The following is a 21,016-nucleotide window of genomic DNA, read 5'->3' on the forward strand; positions in this document are numbered from 1 at the left end:
AGCCCCTCTGTGCACAAAGTGGAATCCGACAGGATGCCGAGGCATACGAGGAGATTATGATGTTCTGGGGGCATACCCTAACCCAGCGACTAACGATCGTGTGCTACAAGGAAGGATCGAAAGAGCTGGCCGGTGCTAACATACTGACGATATCGTCGGCTGACGACAAGAAGGAGGACTATATGAAGCTGGTATGTTTGAATTAAAACATTGATTTTTAGTTTAAATTTAAAAATATCTTCCAAATCTGTAGATAAAAACAGAGAAGCTGAGGAAAATAATTGGAATCAACGATCACATTAGCGAATTGGCTGAATTGTACAAGCGCTACGGTGTCGACAAGTATCTGACCGCGTACGGTCTGAGCGTTAACACGCGCTTTCGTGGTCTAGGGATAGCCACGGAAATTCTCAAAGCACGTGTTCCCATCTGCCGTGCCTTCGGATTGAAGCTCACGAACACTACCTTTACGGCCATTGGATCGCAGAAAGCGGCGGCAAAGGCTGGTTTCAAAACAGATGTTGAAATGCCGTAAGTAGGGGATGGTAATGAATCTGCACAAGCGCCTCATTTATGTTTTGTGTCCTTCTCTATCCTGCACGTAGCTGTAATGAATTCGTCAAAGTCAACCCCAAATACACGCTGGACGGCATCAAGAGCAAAAGTCTGAAGTTGATGAGTTTGGTCATCGATGAAGAACAAGTAACAAGTAACACGAACTGAGATTTCATTAGGACATTTTTAGTCGAAGAAATGTTGCTCAGTAAACGCTTTTAGTTGATATGGAGTAAATAAATCGTAAAGCGATTGTAATTATTGATTTTCCTTATGGTGATGTATTGTATGGCCAGTGACTCATGATTGTATGACCGACAAAACACTTTGCGATTACCTTATCAGAAGAACGAAGGAAAGGAGAAAATATCCAAAGAAAAGGAGTTTTGGGTTTCAATCGCCCCTTTTTTAAAAAGAAATCCTTGTTCATTTTGTAGAACAAAAGAAATGCGGAATAATTCTACACCGAAATTACAAAATAAATCTTTCAAATGGCTGATGGCTTTCCCAAGATAGTAAATTAGTATTGCACTTAGTTTCAAAACGGAAAAACCGGAGATCATGATCGTTTTAGTTATTTTTTACGCAGGGACAAACATTTCAACGGCCCCGTAGAAAAGAGAAACACAAGCAATCACACGACCGATCGTACGGTGGTTCGGGCCGTTCGGGCTTCGGGCCATCGGTGGTCGGGTGAGTTTGAAATCGGCGGTTGAAGGCGGAGGTCACGTTGGCCCGCCGCTTCGCAAAGACAAACTTTCCGGTCGTTTGTGGTGCGCACTGGCTGCTTCCATGAGTGCCAGCAGGAGATAGTTTCAGTTGCATTTTGATCAGTTCCTGTTACGGAACGCTGGTGCTTGGTGGTAAGTAAGGAAGGCTGGGATCCTCGCCTCCGTTGCGTTGTGCTCCCGAAACCCCCATTCAAAATCCTTGCACCTCGCAACGCACCTCACGAGTTTCGCAATCTCGAGCGCTGCGCTATTCGCTGGTTAACGTGTTTTGTGCTCCGCTGGAATTCTTGCCGCCCGGAACGTACACTTGCTGCTGCCGAGCGTCACCCTTTTCGCGACGGAATATCGTGCGGAAATAATCGCTTCACAAACCGTTCTACACCTTGTCCTCACCGTTGGGGGGGCATTATGTGAGTCCGATATCTAGTGACCTGAGTGCGGTGCCTGTTGCCTAGTTGCGTGTTTTTTGTTGGTGCAACGATCGTACCAAAAATGTTGTGAACTCCAACAGTGCTCTGCGTTCAAATAGTAGCCGTCGAAATCGTAAGTGAAGTGAAATGGTGCCTGCTACGACCGGCAAAAGGTCTCCCGTTGTGGTTGCTTGAAGCAGGACCTGAAACAGCGTGCTTTGCCGGCAGCTAGTCTTCCGTGCTAACGTACGTGTGCCCCAAATCTTACCCACTCGCACATACACGCACACACAAACACAACGGTGTGCAACCAAAATTCTCGATTCCCATCTCCCCTCCTTATGGTCCAGTCGCTCAACGTTCCGAGACAGGCGCTCCAGAACGCGCCAGAAAGGTGTTGCGAATCTCTTATTCGATTGCATCTTTCGTCCGTGCCGCGACCACGGACGCTAAAAACGGTAAAAAAAAACCCCCCCGGGGTAACACCCATACACCGTCGCCGTCCTGCCGTTGGGGTCCCGTCGCGTTTTGGTTTTCAAATAAAATTCGAAACACCGCTCCCCGACCACCGTCACTCGCCCGTCCCTCTGCCATATCGTCGTTTGTGATGGGGCCGGTTTGCAGCGGCCACCAAATCTCGGGCGCGCCTGTGTGAGTGTGTGTTTGTGCATGGACGACCCCAAGCAGGAGCAGCATCAGCGGCAGCACCTAAATGATAAAAAAAAAACGAGGAAAGAGTTGAACCAAGAAAAGTAGAAGCCAGCGTTAACGTGCATGGAAGGCAGCCGTTGGCCGAACGCCAAGAAGAAGGGGCGATCGCTATGCCCTCCTGGTTTTGCAGCACTCCCCTGCGGTGGAAGGGTTTCCATTTGAATGGACCGTTTCCGAAGTGCCATCGAGCCTTCGAGGTTCGATGCTTGCTCCTGGGTCCGTTGTTCCGTTTCGTCCACGCATTATGAAAGCAAACGAAACCGACGGCAGTGGTGGTGGTTCAGGTTGGTCAATTTCTTGACGCGCGTTGCGTGAAGGGGGTCGCTAGCTAGTCGTGCCAATGTCTTGGCCAACGGAAATTAGATGTGCACCGGTTTGTGACGTGCCGCTGCGGTTCGTCACGCTTCGCTGTTCGCACCTGTGACCACCGGGGGCCGATATCTGGAAGCGGTAGCGCTGGTGCATTACCGTGGTGTGCCCCTTTCGTCCACCCTTTGGGTGTTCCTGCAGAGGTAATGGCTTAATATGATGGCATATTGCATAAGCTTTCCGGGGGGTTTCGTTGAATATTTCTATAAAACAGTAACGGAATGCTTTCGGGAATTGACACTGTGGCGGCAATTTATAAGGGAAAAGGCATTCCTCAAAGGAAGAGCTACCGTTACTTGCAAAGTTTCATGGAAAACAAACTAGAAGAGGAGCGCCTATACTATATAAGTTCCCTGTTTGATCAACTTCTGTGAAGGAAACTTTGGTTAAGTTCTTGGAGGATTCCATAAACATCTGGTGATCATGATCTACAACGTATGCCGTACTTTCTGTTTTTTGCATTTAGCTGGGCTACTGTGATCTGAATTCATGTCCATAGCCGCAATAATTTTAAATATTCCTCTATGGCCGTAGTGCCCTAAATGTTCTGATCCTTAACACACCGACATTTTTTTCATATCTAGAATGAAAACTATTAGTTCTATAAATAGTAACAATTGCTTAGTTATTATCTCGATCACTTTACATAAAATGGTGGAAATTCGAAGTTGATCGCGCCATAATCGGTTGTTCATGCTATAGGTGACGTAATTGGCAAACGCAGGCCTGAAACCGAGTCTAGATCATGAATACTAACTAATACACTATTGCAGCAGCTCGCAGACGCAAGATAGACTTACTACCGTCCTGATGAACAAGTTTCCAAGATATTGCTTTTCTCCAAAAAAGACGCTTGATGTCCCGAAGTACACGTTGTAGGCACACTCTCTACTCCTTTATTATTCGGCGCTTCATGCTTACTATGATCATCACCGCATTTTGTTGTTCTGCAATCAAACCGAATGGGGACTAAGGCTACTAAGATGCCGTCTATACACAGCACAACAACAATTGACGGGTTCGCCCTGGAGGGGTGGGGGGACCTAGCCATGCCTGAAGGTGGCCTCATCCACCTAGCTCCTTCCACCCTTTGGCTCCACTTCCACCATCCCTCCCAATTAATGGCCGCGCGGTGAGGCATTTTTAATTTTTTGGCGCCACGCCAATGATGGAACGGAATGTTTGCCCAATTCCCTCCCCCATTTCCCTTCCGCTGGATCGTAATAACGAACGAACGAACATCGGTTATGGCTAACCGGTTGGTTATTCGCACCGGCCACCTTCCGCGCAATGAACATACCGCCACCCAATAACAACACTAATAACAACAATAACGTTCCGGGGCACCCCTTCCGTCTCTCTCTCTCTCTATTTCTCTTTGTGATCCACACACTTCAACATCTAATGAACGGGGCGCATGGCACGGCACGGCGTGGAGAAGGTAAAACAGGCGAAAACCAAATAAACCACGGGGCACTATAATTTACATTAACCCCATTGGCGGCGCGTTCATTGAGGGTGGTCCAAGAAGGAGGAGGAGGAGGTACAGGGAGGGGTGATGGCATAAACCAGAAGACACATTACACGCTACCCGCCAGTGTTTGTTTGCCAATCCGGGTGGTGGTCAGTAGGCGCTTTCCTCAGACGTTCCGTTTGCGTTGCTTTCCTTCCGTGCCAACAACGCAAACGCCGTCGATTTGTCGACGATGCCCGGCAGCTTCCTCATTAAGTCGTGCCGTGTCTGCACACGTTCGTGAAGGCCTTTCTTGGCCAGCGACGCGATCAGGGTTGCGATCGAGCGATCTGTTGTTTGTCCATAATTACTGGGGGGCCACTGGATCGCGCCCCGACAAAACAATCGATCGAGCCTCCTGGAACCTTGTTTTGGTGACCACCGAGGGTGTCTCATGCGCCGTATGACTCACCTCCAGTGCCTTGTCTAGTAGCCGATTGTTGCGCTTTGTTTTGGTTTGAATAAAGTGCTCGGTAATTATTCGAATTTGAATGCCCTTTGGGGCTAAGGAAGTTTGAAATGGTCACTGCACGACCGATTTCCAGAAGCGGCCAGGCCACACCAGGCCACGCCAGGCGCTCCCTTGCTCTCAATCTTGGTCATCGGTGATTTAGTGGTTTTGTGGCAAACGTAATTGATTACATTATGGAACCCGCTGCTCTGTTCACCTCACTCTACGCCGCTGCTGTTGCTCCCTTTACTCGATGTGATTCATCCTTTCCCCGGGGGAGGTGGTTGACATCGCGCTCAACGACGGACGGCTGCGCAACCCCAAAACGTGTGATCTAGGGTCTGGGGCATAAATCAGACAACCACCAGTTCGTCGCCTGGCCTGGTTTGGCACCGTTGCGCATGACAGGCGGCCAGGCCACAATTCGATTCGGCCTGGCCTCCTCTCTCTCTCTCGGAGGGTTGTTGTTTAACACATTAGCGGGCGGGGGGTGGGATGATGATGAAATGGATCCGCGCGAATCGATCGATCGATTCGCGTTGCGCTAGAATACACTTAGCGTTTCTCTGTGTCTGTGTCTGTGTGTTTGTGTTAGTGTGCGTCGAATTGTGAAGTGCAACGGGACACAATGAACTACTACGTGACGCGTTTTGGTGACTACTCCGCGGTAACACTAACGATCGGTGATCAACCGGTTTGCATAAACGGATACATTATGATTCTTGGCCCCCCCTCCTGCGTGTGCCTGTGTGTGCTTGTAATGATCGTGCAAAACCACTCAACGCCCCCATTACACCCTTGTTTAACAGCGTAGCAGCAGCAGCATCATCACCAACAACGAATCTTTCTGTGTTGTGATCACCAGCAGCCATCAGTGTGCGATCTCTGTGCCCAAGTAGTGAAAAACGGATCGTGAATTCACGGACCAATCGTCAGAGTGTGTGAGTCGTCGTCGGTTTGCTGGACACAACACAACAACCTGCGTCACCGATCATCGCCAGCGCCGCGACACCCTGGAACGCCGGGAACGCCAGGAACGCCAGGAACGGCTGCTGGCACCGTGCTGGATGGCGCTGTTTAGCATGTGAGATGGTGAGTAAAAGGCACACAGACAGAGGGTGTGTATGGGTGTGATACGCGTGAGCGGCCCCACTGCTTTCGGCAATGCTTCAAAGGGGCGAATTGATGGAAACGTAAAACGGACACTCCTTTCTAACTCGCCGTCGCCGTCGTCGTTACACTCCCAACAAAGGCGATTCTCGATTCTCGGCGACCTGAAAGCACACACAAACACAGCGGTACACAGACGCCGCGAGGCAGAGTGATTGATGAGCATCGAAGATCGACCGAAGGATCCATCGGATCATAGCCATCGCTCATCGTTGAGTCTCGTGCCGGTCCCTTTGGGGGGGTGGGGGCCCAAAGGGGGTTCTGTCCGTTATGAGGTGGATTTAGCATACACATGGACACTGCGGTGCCACGGAGCTGCATGGAGTGTGCTTTTAAGGCCAACGTCGGGCGAGGGTTCGTGCGTCGGCAGATGTTAAAAGCTTTTCCACCACGATCCTCCCGGACTGATTCCCGGGATAGACCAGAGAGTGTCCGAAAGGTGTGGGCATGCAAAAGGGTCTGGCGATCGTCAAACCGCACACAGACACACATGCGCACCTTGATTGCAGTGTTTCTCTCGCTCGCTCTCGGCGGCGCTTCGGTCACAACAACTTTGTTGTCCATAATCACACCAATCGCTCCAGTGACGCAGGGCAGTGACGAACGATCATCATCAAGATTCCGTCGTTTTTTTTTCCCACGAACCTTTCGTTGATACCAGGGCCAGGGAGGGGATCGCTGGAGACATTGTGTGGCCGTATGGTCGCTCAGGGTGTCTGCACTTCATTGCTGATCCGCATCGGGGGCCGAGCCCCGAGGTGACCGAAACCAAGGATGAGGATTAAGCAATCGGATCCTCCACCCCCCTCCCGGGTGAGATTGTTAGCGTCGGTGTACGGTTGGTTCCGGTCGACTCATCTTACCTCTAGGGCTGGCCGACAATCGAAATGCCAAATGCAAGGAGAGAGAGAGAGAAAGAGAACGGTGGTGTGCTGCAGTGCGTAGAGTGTGGTTCTTCCTGCGTTTCAAGTTTCATGACGATAACAAAACCGTTTGGTTCTAGAGAGCACAAAGCGAGCGAGTGACGAAGGTGTAATGTTTCGAGTTGCGAGACACTGTATCCCCGATGCTTACATGTTTCCCTTTTTCTCTGCTATCCATCCAAGTCGCCAGGGTTCGGTGATCGTACTGGCTTCACTGCGAGGCGGAAACAGAGTGCACTCCATGTGACCTTCACCGGGCACACCTAACCTGTGGTGAATTCGGTGGCGTGAACGGCCCAAGCGGAAGAAGAGCGGAGCGGATTGGAGAAATAAACTTTCGCATCGATGCCGCGCTACTTTCAAATTTCGACCGACGAAACGACCGTAGTGACCTGCACTCGGGAACGGGGAATCGTGAAAAAGGGGAAATCATCGATACCGACGACGACAACAGCACTTTCACTTGTACGGCCCCTTGGGAGCGAGCGAGCGAACGAGAACAAGAAGCCGATGCCTTCCGTGGTGCCGTGCTTGAGGTTCCTTTCTTGACGCGGCGTTCAAGTCTTTCGTCGTCGGTAAATTTCGCCAAACGATAAGGTGCCCGAACGATATTGCAGTTTCAGTTTCTCGCGTCCGACAACAATTTCCACTTAGTTTTCCCTGTAAACTATTTCAATTCCTAGTGAAATAGCTTCCGTTGGCTTACCCTTTGATCGTTCTGTTGCGGAAACTCCGTTCAAAGCCCATTGAAACCCCCAAAACTTGCCGTAATCCGGTGCGCATTTTTAACCTTCACCTTTCGCTGCTGCAGTGAAATGGTTTTTTATGTGCATCACCAACAGCAGCAGCAGCAGCAGCAGCAGGAGGACCTGAAAAGCGCAGGAGTGTAGAAGTCCGGCAGAAAAGCCTTGTCGTCCTCCGTGCACCCTTTTACGTTCGTTTTGAACGCTTGAATTTGGAACCAAGCTTCAGCAGACGGGTGTCATCGCCTGCTACTGCTAGCGCCCGGGAAGAGAGGAATTTAGTTTGAACGTCGAACGACGTTGGTTTGCGAACAGCGCACACACGTAAGAACCGGATCCACTCCACGCACCGCCGTGGGTGGTCTGCGTGAGGAACGACAAACGAATGCTAATTCTTTGTGTTATGGACGTGGTGTTGTCGATCATTGCCAATGAGTCACGGTCACTCTCTTATCATCATCTGGTCCGTGTTTCGACTCTGCGGCTCTGTCCCGGGGCCCGGATTCGGTCTTGTCGGTCGGTAAACATGCGGCGTACTGGGGAAAAATCAACAGAAACAGACTCGCACAGAGAGACGCGGCCCGCGGACAGCTGCACAGTGTTGACCGAAATTTTTTTTTTGAAGGAAGAGAAAAAGATAAGCCCTGGCTGGTCACGAGAACGTGGAGCTTGGACCGGAAATGGGAAAGCGATGGCCAACGGGCACACATACACTGGTAAACACTTGAATCATCCGTCAACGGTACCGTTCGTATCGAGCAGAACGTAGATACCTTCTGCTCTCGGCACCAGAGCATCTCCCGTGTTTCTCCCCCGGAGGGGAATCCAATCGCTTTCCGAACCGATTCGTCATGCAGTTGTGTAGTTGACTTCCGCAGCGAATGCTGCAGCACACACCAGTACCTTCCCTCTCCTTTCCCTCTCCTGGGGGAAGCTCTCTGAGTGCGTTTTGGTTCCCACGGTTTTAGCAAACTGCGCGCGCTCGAGCCTATCGGGACCGTGAGGCGTCTGTGTTCACCAGAAGGCTCCAACGAACCTCCCCCTTCCCCGCCTTCCCCCTGGCCACCCGTGATCCGGTAGCCTGTCGTCGCGTCTCGTGGTGGAGTGTAAGAAAAATATTTATTTAGGGCGTCAGTGGCGACGGTGGCAGCGGTGGTGCTGCTGGTGGTATGGTGGTATTACCGATGCAAAAGGGTACACCGGACGGTACACCTCGCGTTCGATCGCGAACCACGGGACTAACCGACCCGTGTCCGCGACCCGCAGAACTGATTGAGCGGCGAACAGACGAGCGAACGCGAGGGTCTCACTCGCTCGATCGCTCGATCGCTTTGACGCAAGCGCAAGTTAACCCGGCAATCCAAGACGTTGACATTGGAAACACTCCCCGCGACCCCTTTTTTACCTATAGCGCAGGGGGGGGGGGGTCTTGTCTCCTCTCCCCCGTCTGGGTCTACGCCAAGCCAATCGATCCATTAATGCGCAGCGGGAAAAAGGTGTGGATTTATGGTTATGCTCGGTGGCCGGTGCCGGCGGGAGCGCATAAAGCTGGGTCAGGGCTAGCGAGCGAGCAAGCCACCAGTGGAACCATTGGTAGCCAGCCAGTCCGGGCGTACTGTGGCTGGAACGGTAAAATTAATAAACCAATAAAGATAGATAATATAAAAGTTACCTTCGCAGCAGCAGCAGCATCAGCAACGGGGTGCCAGGAGGGTGTTGTGTGCTGCACCGCACTGCACCATCGATCGTGGCCAAAGGTTAACGCGAGACCACGTGCAACCCGCCATAAACCCGTAAATAATTCTAGTTCCTTTGCGCCATACGGGGCCGATCCGCGGTTCGGATAACATCTTTGTCCCGGGTTCGATCAAACTGTGGTGTTTCGGGTCGTGTTAGATGAACCGAGATCGATCGAGGGTGTGATCGGATCGGTCGGTTGATTCTGCTAACGAGAATTTCATCTTCACCAACACACCACTTCTCCTCTCCTGTGCTGCGAAGGTCAGACGTGGTGGACGGCATGCATCGTTAATTAAAAGTAAGTGATCGATTTCGGATCGGAAACTGACCGTCTCGTGACGTCATGAGAGTGACCTATGGAACTTGTTTGCGTCGCTTGTTTTACGAGCCAATGCCAATGGTGGTCAGTCATTCGGTTGTAAAGCGTTTATTACCCATACGGTCGCCGATTCGAGACGTTATTAGTCTCCTAGAAGGGGATGTGAATAGCCTTTTTGGCTCTTCACATCCCTTTCGGGGTGGCGGGGGGCGATGGATTTATTTCGGGAGAAGTGGGAGAACCAGCGGCTTTAGTGCTAGTGTGCTCGCTTTACGGCAATGATCTTGGCCTCCCTAAATATGGAGTATTGCTCCATGTTTGGAAGAATTTACTAGCCGGATAGTGCCCCGGTTATGGAAGGGAATACCGCGATTGTCCATCATAAAAGTTAATATCCGACGTTTTCGTCTGCCGACGACGCGTGGCAAACTCAGAAAAGCCCACATGGAGGCTCCTTTTTTTGGGCGCAGCGCAGCAAAGGGGATTTGTATGGGTTGAAATCTACGAAATTGCTAGTTAGATTTAATGGTAGTTAGATTTAGTGTGTCATCAATTTTACCTTGAATATCTGAAACATTGCATTGCACCGTCCATAAACGTATAACTGTTTCGTGGGAATTTGTACAACTTTTGAGATAAACCTGGGAATCATCATCTTGAAATGGTTTATTCTTTCTTTCAAACTGTAACACCAAGATCGTTCAGAAAAAGTAGAAAACAAAATGTACCAAATTAAATCGAAATAAGTTCATAACTGGACCGATTTTACTACTTTTATGCCTAAAAAATAGAAGACCCCGAAAAACATGCGAGCTAAAGCAATTTCTAGAACTTCAGGCAGCTCCACATAGAAGCACCCTGAATCGAAGCAAACCGATCATGCGACACCATCAGGAAACCTCACATAGCAAGCTGTGGACAGTAGCTGCGGCGGTTTATCAAAGGTTTGCAACCAAATGTAACCCATCCGTAAACTGCTAGTAAAAGGCTTCTGTTTCGTGTAATCAAGTGATATTATGGAGTTTTTGTGGACTTTTAGTGGAATATTGAATATTCAAGAAAGGAAATCGAATCAAACGCGATTCTCTTTAAAATATTCTCCTGGCAAACGTTGTTCGATGGTAAGTCGCAAATGATTTAGATATATAGAATATCTATCGGTGAATATTTCGGTCGAGATGCTCGGTTGTAGTGCTTGATAAATAGATAAGTAAGTAAGTAAGAATATCTATACCCATCGATTTGTGGACGAGTATTTTGGGGATAAATCCATGCCATGAAGAGAAAGAGCTGCAAACGATTCCCTTTCACCATTGGTACAGCGATTACATACATTTTTCCCCTCCAGCATTCTCTTTGTAACGATATCTACCATGTTACTACAAGCTAAGAACTGATAGAATGCCATGCTCCGGAAATTTGGAAACTGCAAAACATTCTATGCTAAAGCAGTAAACTGGTTTGAATCCCATCCTTAAAAGAGATCGCATCAAAGCAATCTGCGAGGAAAGCCAGCATCGAAATTTATTCCTTTTCCCCTGCGAAGGTTCAAGAGCGCCAATGTCGCAAAAAAAAACGGCAACGAACCAATTAGACCACGAAAGCGCCGACGCCGGTGCAGCGATCCCCGGTTAAGCCTTATTATCCTGGCAAGCCCCTGCCGCGTGAGCTACTTACGCCCGTTTCGTGATAGCATGCCGAAATGCACCATTTAATGGTTCCTCCAGCCACATGAAAGCTGACAACACACCCGTTCTCGCTACAATGTTGCCGCGGTCCCGGGGCCCAGTGACCGGTGCAATCGTGTGGTCGTTCCCTTAAGCAGCTTTTCTTTAGTTCCTGCTACTCGCAAAGAGGGACTTGTTTTTCGTTTGGTTTCGTGTGCCCTTCCGAATTGCGAACTGGGCTAATGGTGTGGTGTACGGGCTTTGTACTGCGGGGCGAGGGCTCGGTGCACCAGAGTGCCCCCGTACCCCTTTTGGTTGGCACATTACCATTTGCACGATTTTGACCGTTGGTGCACGCCACGCGGAATAGTGGAAACGATGGAACGACGTTTGTCACTCAAACAAAAGGCACAACACGCCGGGCCGGAGGTTAGACGATCAGGCCATTCGCTCGGTACCGCAGCTTCCGGTGCCCGGCGATGGCGATGACGTCGCTCGGTTTTGGTCGCCAAACAACAGGAGGTTAAGGAGGAAAGTGATGGCCGTAAGAGGATGATGAGAAGGAGGAGGAGGAGGTAGTGGCCAGGGGAAGGTTGGAGTGGTGGCAATCCCGAGGGAAAGCTTCCACACACAGAAACCGATTGAGCCTTCAGGGGGTCTGGCGCTGGATGCTGGAAAGTGTGGAGGGGCCGAGTGGGAGGTTAGGGAGGAGGCCCACGACAAATGTAGGTCAACAACTCTCGAACGTCAGGCAGGCGGCGGTGGCCACGTACGGGTGTCGAGCGAGCAGCCACGGGCACGTCACCTGCGCGCACCTTCTTCGCGAACGCTCTTCGAGAGGTGTGTTCGTTCGTTCGTTCGTTCGTTCAGTTGTCCCGGAGTGCCACCACCATCGTCATCTTCATCAGCATCTTTTCTTATGTTGTGCTGTGTATGTTTGCGTGTGTGCAGCAATCAATTCCCACAGGGGAGTGATCCGGTTACTGGTTACTGGTTGGGAGGGTGTCGCTGAGCCCGCCCCCCCTCCCCCCGGATCGCTCGCTTCGATCGAATGGCTGATGGTTGATCGTTAGGCCGCTTGGGATGAGTTTTGTTCGATTTCGAATCGAATTCTGACGAGATAGGTCTCTCGCTTTCTCTCTCTCTCTCTCTCTCCCCTTTTCTATCATTGTTCTCTTTCTCTGGCTCCCCGGTCGGCGATCGTTCCCGATTTGCCGAACAACAAAAGCAACAACAACAACAACAACAACAACAACAAGTGTCAAAGTCGATCACCTGATCAGCGGATCACTTGGCTTTTGGGGAGATCCAACCAAAGCCAGAGCCAAAGCTTTTTGATCCCTTGGCTCCAATGTTGTTGTTGTTGAAACGAGTATGCGAATGTGTGTGCGGCACACTCTGCTGGACACCATAAACCTGCTGCCTCGAAACTTGAGGCTGCGCATACGCTTTACGCCGCGGAATCGTGGAATCGTGACGTTCGGCTGGCTGGAAGATGGTCCGAGCGAGCGAGCGAGCGAACGAACGAGCTGGCTGGGGTGAACACCGACGGCTAGAGAGTTTTGCGCCGATGCCTTGATCCGGGGTGAGCATCGTGAGCCGCCCATTGGGGGGGCATGGGCAGCACCACTTTGACAAGGGGCAGCCAGAGACATGCACCGGTTGCTGCTTGGTTGGTGCCTGGGTGTGGAGCAGGTTCTGTGGCTCTTCCGCAAAACCGCGATACGTTATGGCTGCGCTTGTATGGCGAGACTTTGAATTGGCCAGCCAACGAGCCAGTCAGCCAGTCATCCAGGGCGGTGCCGATGAAAGGAAATCGAAAGATTGGTTGTCGGGAGTAACCGTTCGTTTGTGTCAGGTTTTGTGTGGCGGCACGAGCACGAGCAGACAAGGAGGTGGGGGGAGGGGGGCGGAGAGAAGGGGACGCCGAAAGGCTTGAACCGGCTGATCGGCAAGACGCGCAAGAAGCCGATCGATCGGACCTGCGGGAGTGTGTCGTGCCTCGGTGTCGGTGAATTCAATTACAATTTCAAAGCAATGGCCAATGGCCGGACCTGCCGGTTGTGCACCGGTGCTTGCCGCGTGGCAGAAAGTGGAAGAAAGGACCTGCTGCGCACTGGTCGGCCTGGCCCAGGGGCAGGTCGTTTCCGGGGCGGGGGGGGGGGGGGGGGGGAGGGAGTTTTCGTGAGGCACCCCGAAAGCGGGTCAAGCTCGAGCACACGTGGCCTCATTCGGGTTCACTGCTGCAACACGGCATGCACGGCTTGTTAAGGGCAGGTCCGCAGTTCGGTACGGGGGAAAAAGTACGGAAATCGATATCCCTCACCAGTGATACGAGGTTTAGGAAGAGATACAGAGCCGGTGATACACCAGGGTCTGGGACCACGATGTACTATCATGAAAGGAATCTTTTTGTTACAGCCGAAAACGAAGCTTAAACAGTGGGGAAGTGGTTCATTCTGGAGGATCATATCGTGCGATCGGATGTATTATTGACTGTCTGGTCAAAATCATATCCTATGACATCATCGCCTAGGCTTCCGATCGTGTGTTGTTCACCGAAGAAAAGTCTTGAATATTAAAGTCTCAAGAATATTTATTCTTCAATGAAAACGTTTTAGAATGTTACATATTAATTACATTATTAGTTTTCTCTTTAGACATCGATTTCAATTCCATTTATGTTATCCTTTTTTGTCGTGTCAAACGAATTTCACGACGAAGTGCTTCTGTTCAGCCATCGCGAAATGATCGCAAGTCTGTGGCGGTTGAATTGAATTGAATTTGAATTGAAAAGGCACCTTCAAAGCCAAAGACTACCAATCTAACAAATATGTGGCATGTAACCTTGCGTCAGCATGCGTTTACCACGCGTAACTCGCTCGCTACAGCACTGTTTGAATTGAACACATCGTGCTAGCGATCATGCGAAGATTCTCCGTTTGCCTTCTCGATCGCGAAACGCTTGCGTGGTTTCGCTCACCTAGCGCGACATCTTTACGTCATGCCGGGGGTGTACACAGCACAGCCTCAGCTCGCTGTCTTCTGTCCGTCCTTCCGTCCGTCCGTCCGTCCGTTGTTCAATTTGCGCGGAAGCAGAAGCCCAACTGTCCGCGCGGTCTCTATCCCGCGGCGTGTGCGTGCTCTAATCTAATTGCTTCAAGCCGTTCATCGGCAAGACAAGTTCCACGTTCCAGGTTTGCTGCTTCTGCTGCTGCTCGGTCGTTCAACCTACCGTACCGGGCACCTGCCAATTGTGGCACCGTTGGCCGCCCGATTTGCCGAGTGTTGGCGAAGCTGCGAATTGAGCACCAGTGGCGGGCCACAACTATTCGACCACCGTCGCTTCCGTCCGTCGTCACCATAGTTGAAGGACGGCAGCGAGATAATAACCGAACGGTGGATCTACTCTTTCAAATGGTTAATTACGCGGTACATTAAGAACGGAGCGTCTCAGGCCGCGTGTGTGAGTCTGTGAGGTCATGCGCACCTGCCCGGAGTGCGTAACTTGCGAGTTATTACCGACCGGTAGCGACAACCGCAGTTCAACATTCCTTCGAACTAGAAACACTCTTGTCGGAAGCATGTTGGCAAAGCACCTGCCGGAAGTGGAGGGTTCAATTGTATCCGGAAGGTAGGAAAGGGCCCTGGTGACGGCAACCGGGCAACGGACGCATCTGTTTCCCATTTGCGGTGGTTAGCGGCAGTTCCGTCTGCTGCTTCTCGGCACCTCGGCTCCTCGAACCGGATCCAGCCAACCGTGGCCGTGGTGATCTTGCTGTTGGAAGGCACCAGAACCAGAGGAAGAGGAAGAACGGCGACAAGAAGGCCAAAAAGCAACCTGAGGCAGGAGGCAGGTGCCGTCTGTGTGCTAGTGACATCGCGGGGGCCCCGATCTTGTTGATGCCGATGAGATGGCAATGATCTCATCAACCATCAACCATTCTCCCACCACGTTCTCGCCAGTCCGGGTGTAGGGTTGCCTCCCATTCATTCCCATCGCTCGCCTTGCGTCTCACGTCCCTCGTCTAGCCAGCTCCGTTGCGTCCGCTAAATCTGATTTGAACCGTTTACGTTAGGTGGTGACTCGTGGCAGCTCTATCTACCGTCCCAGCGGCCGGTTCTAATGTGTGAATGGTGGTGATACAGTCTGGAGCAGATTGGCAGAGCGTCTATAGGGAATCTACCACACCAACATCGCTGATTGTCGCTGGACGCCATGCGTCGGCCTACCGGGCAGGCAGGTGCCGTTAATGGTGGCGAGGGACGGAACAGAAGGGAACTGGCGGCGATTCGGTGTCGATTTCACGTTCCGGCTTACGCTCCGGAACCGGTCCCGAGATGGGGCACCAGCACAAGATGCGATGGTGTGGTGATTGACAACCAATCGGGCAATCGGGCATTGAGTGAGAGTGGTTGCAATCAGGCACACCACGGTTGGGCCCCCAACCCAAACCAAGCTAATGCCTGGGCTCGAACAGCCCTCTAGCGACGCTCTGAGAGCAGAAACAGGAAGGCGCTTGCTGGTGGCAAGTCACAAGTCACGTCTAGTCTCGTCCGCCATGTCTACGAATTTTGACGATTCTCGACGAGACCATTGGCTGGGACTTTTGTCCGGGGAAAGTTCGGCTCCAAAGAGCTCTGCCATCAACCTGTGAACCGCAGCATCCTGCTGACAGTAAGACGAACCGATTTTTGGGCGAACCGACCCATAACCCAAATTTCACAAGAACGAGGTTTATTTCTTTTTTCCTACTTTCTGGTATGTGTGTACATGCGTGTGTGCCGCGCGCATGGTTGTGGTCCATGGCTTGTGGCCTCTGCGACACTCGCTCTGCTCTGCTCGCGCCACCGTTGTTTTCGCTTCGCGAGCTTTCTTTCTGTTTACGACCTGTCCCGATGATGCGGCTGATGATGCCGCGCCCGCTGATGATGATGATGGTGGTGGTGGAGGAAACACCGAGGTCGAGGTCGAGGCGTCTTTCAAAACTCCCGCCCTCGCCCGGCCGCCGGTTCGACGGATAGCGTGGCCGCAGAATATATAAAAACGTCACGTTAAACGTTTTACAAATAAATTATTGTATTTTGGCTTCTACCACCCCCCCTGAGAGGGATGCTATCTCTCTCTCTCTCTCTTTTTCTCTCCCTCGCGATCCGTTTCTTCTTGCACCTTACGCCAGCTTCGTATTCCCGCCCTGGAATGAGCGAACAGCGGAGCGGATGCCTGAGAACGCGGCGTCACCGGCCCGAGCCCCTTTTCCGTCGTTATCGTGTCGTTGTCGCACCTGAAACCAGAAAATGCCGCCGGCACTCGAAGGAGGCCCCAAAATGTATGTCACACCGAGATAGTACTGCTGAAGTCATGTTTAAGGGTTTTTTACGATTTGCGTTCCGCGTGTTCCGCGTTGTGTGAGCAATCTCGGCACGGCGCTCCAATGGTATACCGATCCGCCTATGGTATCCGCCTGGTGTATCTTAAGCAGCGGCTTAAGCAAAGCCGAAAGCACGCATTCGCACGCGGGCGGTGGTCGGTGTTCCGCAAGGATACAAGAGGTAAAGGATTTAAACGCACCTTACATGCTTTGGGACCATGTCTTCTCTTCCTGGTGGATTTTGCAGGAAAAAAAAACTATTTACTCATTGTGGTGCCACGGATTGCGAACAGTTTTGGAATACTTTTTGGAAATAAGATTTCTTGCGAATGGTATGCGGGGTGCAAAAGGGTGACAATTTGTTGGAATATGGACTGGAAGGTCCCGTTACCTATTGAACTTCGAAACTACCAATACTCGGGAGCAGCTGGACTTAATGCCGTGCCTTTGTCTTCACTAAGTCACGACGAGGAAATGAATATCACACGATCGTTACCAGGCAGCTTTCGGTTCATTCCAGCTGACCAAAGATGCAGTTTAAAGGCTTCCAATGGGACATGCATCCTTTATTTTTCATTTCAAATAATAAAATAGTTAGCCGATTAATCGTTCTACAGTTGGCCTTCGGAAAAATTAACGATCAATTAAAATTGATCGTCATTAAATCTGTTGCTAGTCATATGTTGCTCGATTGTCTAAACTTTCAATCGTCTAAATTCTTGAAGATCTTAGGGATCTTGACGATAAACATTCCCTCTACAAGAAGCACAAGATCCTTTATCCGATCGAAAGCTTTAAAAATCGCGATCACAACACTGCGTTAAAATCGTTACAATCAAGAGGCAGCATTTTATCCGCAATGTTTGTATTCCAGCGATTGCGTAAAGCGCATCCGCTCACACCGGATTCCCACAGTATTTGGGTGGCCATCTGCAAGCCCCCACGTCCCCAGCAGCCAGCAGCTTCTTTGTCAACCGCGTCGCACGTAGAACGGTAGTGGCAACGGGTGGTCGCACGAATCCGAATGCTTCCAACGCTGCTGGTAGCTTCACACCTTAGTAGTGCGATCGCTGCACAACAGAAATGTCAGGTATGTCTGGCCGTTTGCTGGTTGTTACTGCTGGCTGCCTGGCTGCTTTTGAATGCATATCACGCTGACGACATGTGACACGATTGGCAACAAATTGCATGCATCGTTCGAATGAATGGCCGCCACCGCGCATGGATTGCCATGTGGCGAACGGGGCTGCATCCAAGGAGGAGGGAGGGGGGGGGGGAATGCGGTCCTGTTCGTGGACCGTGTCGGACTCGCGAGAAAGAGTACCCCCATCTACGGTTATTACCGATTATTTTTGGCCCATAGCATCGCGGCCATCGCGTCGCGACTCGTTTTGTCCCGAAAAGGGAGAAGGTCCCTTGGCCCCAAGGATTTCTGGCCTCCCTGGAGGGGGGGGGGGGGGGGGGAGAGGAGGAAAGTAATGAAAAATTTCATAATTCCGTCAGTTCCATACACGGTGATCGTCGTTGTCGTTGTCGGCAGGATCCGTCTCCGTCTGTTTGCGGATTTCCTTTTCTGTCAGACGATGAAGACCTATAGCTGTGGTGGGGTGGGGTGTCTGCGTAGCCGTTGACGTCCTTTCTCTCCGTTCGAAGGTTCGCCGGCTTCCCTCTCTTCCCTTTGAGCCTCCTGCGGGTTCGCATCTTGTCTGGGGCTCTGGCGCCTGGCTGACGCCCGGACCCCTAGCCTACTACACTGCATTATAATTGATTAATAACCGCGCTCGGTTCGGTTGGCCGGTAATCGGTTCGCCACTCGTTTCACTTTCATTTCACATTTGTCCCTCCAAAAAGAAGGGGTTGAAGGTACCTCGGTTCCACCCGCACGCTCCCTCTTCCGATCCTCTCTCTCTCTCTCTCTCTTACGCAGGTGATCGTGATCGCACCATTTGGAGACGCATTACGGGTTCAGCAGCCACAGGAAGAGGAGGAGGAGGAGGAGCGAGGATTTGACGCGGATCTTGTACTTGTGCTCTCGTACGCCCCCCTCCTGAGCTCCATTTCACATTAAGAGCCATGCCTTTCCGTTGGTGGGTGTTTTCTAAGTTGGAGGTGATAAAAAAAAAGACACAGACGCAGAGGAAACGAAACGAAACATGAAACTAAGTGACCTTTGGCGCGCTGACCGATCCCGGATGCGCGGTGTACGGGATCAGCTGAAGTCACGATTTGCCGCGAGTTTTTTTTTGGTCTCACCGAGGTGCCACTAAGCACTAACTTGCACCCCTCATTCAGCCCCCGATGGTTGATTAGTCGAAGTGGGAACAGCAGCAGCAGCAGCAACAAGTTGCGAAAAGTGTTGGCCTTCTAAATTGGTTCCAACCTACGAGCAATGGGCACGCTCGCGGGCACGGCATCTAGTCAACGCTTAACAGACAGATGTCGAAGTAAGCGACGAGACCTCTTCCGGACACCCCTTCGGGGGTGCGTCTGCAGCTCCGGGAGTCTTTTGCACCGGCACCGACGCGTCAAATGGTCGGGGAATTTATGGATATTGATGGAAATTGATTGAACTTCTAAAAGAAACCGTTTGTTTTTTTTTCAATTTCCTACAAGTAAATAATTAACCTTTTTAATAATAAATAACGTTTTTTCTATTCCGTGCAAAGCAAAGTAATTCTTCGCCTTGCCACTACATTTTCTCTTCTTCACGAAGTTTATGCAAATCTTTACCATTGTTCGAAAACGATGTGGCAAAAAACTATCTATTTTTGAAAAAAGTCCATCTTTGTCAGCTGGTTGGTAACTTTGTATGGACTTTTATTTAATCAGAGTATCATTCAAGATAAACTATTCTTTTAATATCCAAAAGCGAGAACAAAAATCTATATTAAAATAGGAGACAGCACAAATGTTCATCCAATAGACTGAACATTGCGCAATGTTGCCAACGGTCTTTTACCTTTTTTAATAAATACTTTTTTACCATAGATTTTGAAGACATGAATGCAATTTGCTGTAACCCGACGTAATGTTTCGATATTTGTAAAAGTTGCACTTTGTTTAAACTTGATAAATCCATTTACAGTACATCTTTTATTTATTATTTCTTTTTTTCCCAAATTGAAATGATAATTTGAAGCCATTTAAACCACACTGTGCCAAAAATGATCACACTAACTACGGATTGGCACAGCTTACCGCCACCGTTCATGACACGAAACGCGGCCCAAGAAGGCAAGAAAAGGAAGGAAGAGTGTCGTGCAATAATTGTTTCAATTAAAAATTACATAACGTACGTTCTTGTGACCGTCGTGTCCCAGCAGAGAAACCAACGCTCTACCAGACACAAACACACGGCTACGCACGCACTTTTCCAATCTTTCTTCTTTCGGTTCATTCTTCTCTTCCCTGGCATAAGACCTGCTCGCTTGGTTGTCTCTGGCATCTCTTCCAAGACCCGTTTTGAGTGGAAGAGGTTTTTGCTCCTTCGCGACCTGCTGCTCCTCAAGACGGTGCGAGAACTGCCTTTCGGTCGATCGCTACGACGACGGCGACGACGACGATCTTTGCGCGCCAAAATGTATAACCACCAGCACCACCAGCACCAAAAGGGTCGAGTAGGCGCGAGGCGGACAGTCCCCGGAGGATGGAGCTTTGCCCTGATACGCCTTTGGTCGTGGTCGGGGGTTGGGGAAAAATATTTCCTCATTGTCTTCTAGCACAACACGCCACGGAACCGACACGGCGGCACTAGGCGCGCACGCGGAGGATCCGTTTCGTGAGATTAGTGCCGACGGTCCCTCTCTTTCTCTCTTCTGTTGGCCTATTCCGGAACGGCGACGTGCGAGGACGACAACATGCGGCACAAACATTGCGCATTCTATATATCTATCGTTTAGCGAGATCGAGCCAGGCCGCCCCGTGGGTTTGTGGGGCCAGGCCGGCACCGTGCCGAAGCGAAGGAACACCGTGGCGCATAAACGCGAACACCGCGACGTCTGATGACGTGTGTCGATAGGCGCGGCCACAGGAGAAGAATGCATAGAAATCGCATCCGCTGTCGCCGCCACGCTAGCAAGACAGTGGAGAAAAGGGTTGTTAAACGGTTACTAAACCGTCCGCCAAGGGTAGTCCAAGGGGTGTCCCTGATGCTGAACCCGTACCTGCGGATGGTCCAGAGCGTGGATCGGAATGAGAACTCGCCGGAGAGACTTGCCACGATCGTTTGCGATGCGCTCAAGGCAGCAAGGAAGGCAGGCGACCAACCGTGCCAAATTAACATTCTTTTTCCTGAATTATTTTCCGATTGATCGTGCAACGGCCACCCACTGCCGTGCATCAC

At 50.9% G+C, this 21,016-nt stretch overlaps 2 protein-coding genes across 4 annotated transcripts in view; both read left to right on the top strand.

Annotated features, from left to right (window-relative positions):
• The window catches only part of LOC126572239 (uncharacterized), a 1,086-nt gene extending 191 nt beyond the window's left edge, over positions 1-895 (top strand). The window contains exons 1-3 of the mRNA XM_050231391.1: positions 1-191; positions 254-531; positions 606-895. The exon at positions 1-191 is cut by the window's left edge and continues 191 nt beyond it. Of these exons, the coding sequence (XP_050087348.1) occupies positions 1-191; positions 254-531; positions 606-723 (587 nt within the window). The 3' untranslated portion in view covers positions 724-895. The remainder of the gene's footprint in view (positions 192-253; positions 532-605) is intronic.
• Positions 896-1,272: 377 nt separating this feature from the next.
• The window catches only part of LOC126572238 (uncharacterized), a 41,791-nt gene continuing 22,047 nt past the window's right edge, over positions 1,273-21,016 (top strand). For 2 of the 3 annotated variants that reach the window (XM_050231387.1, XM_050231390.1), the window contains exons 1-2: positions 1,273-1,418; positions 5,550-5,832. The gene's annotated coding sequence lies outside the window, so the exon portion shown is untranslated. Of the gene's footprint in view, positions 1,419-1,701; positions 1,830-5,549; positions 5,833-21,016 lie in introns of those variants that run through there. The other variant, XM_050231388.1, reaches the window with a different exon arrangement.

Source organism: Anopheles aquasalis, chromosome 2, assembly GCF_943734665.1.
Source record: "Anopheles aquasalis chromosome 2, idAnoAquaMG_Q_19, whole genome shotgun sequence".
NCBI classification, from domain to species: domain Eukaryota; kingdom Metazoa; phylum Arthropoda; class Insecta; order Diptera; family Culicidae; genus Anopheles; species Anopheles aquasalis.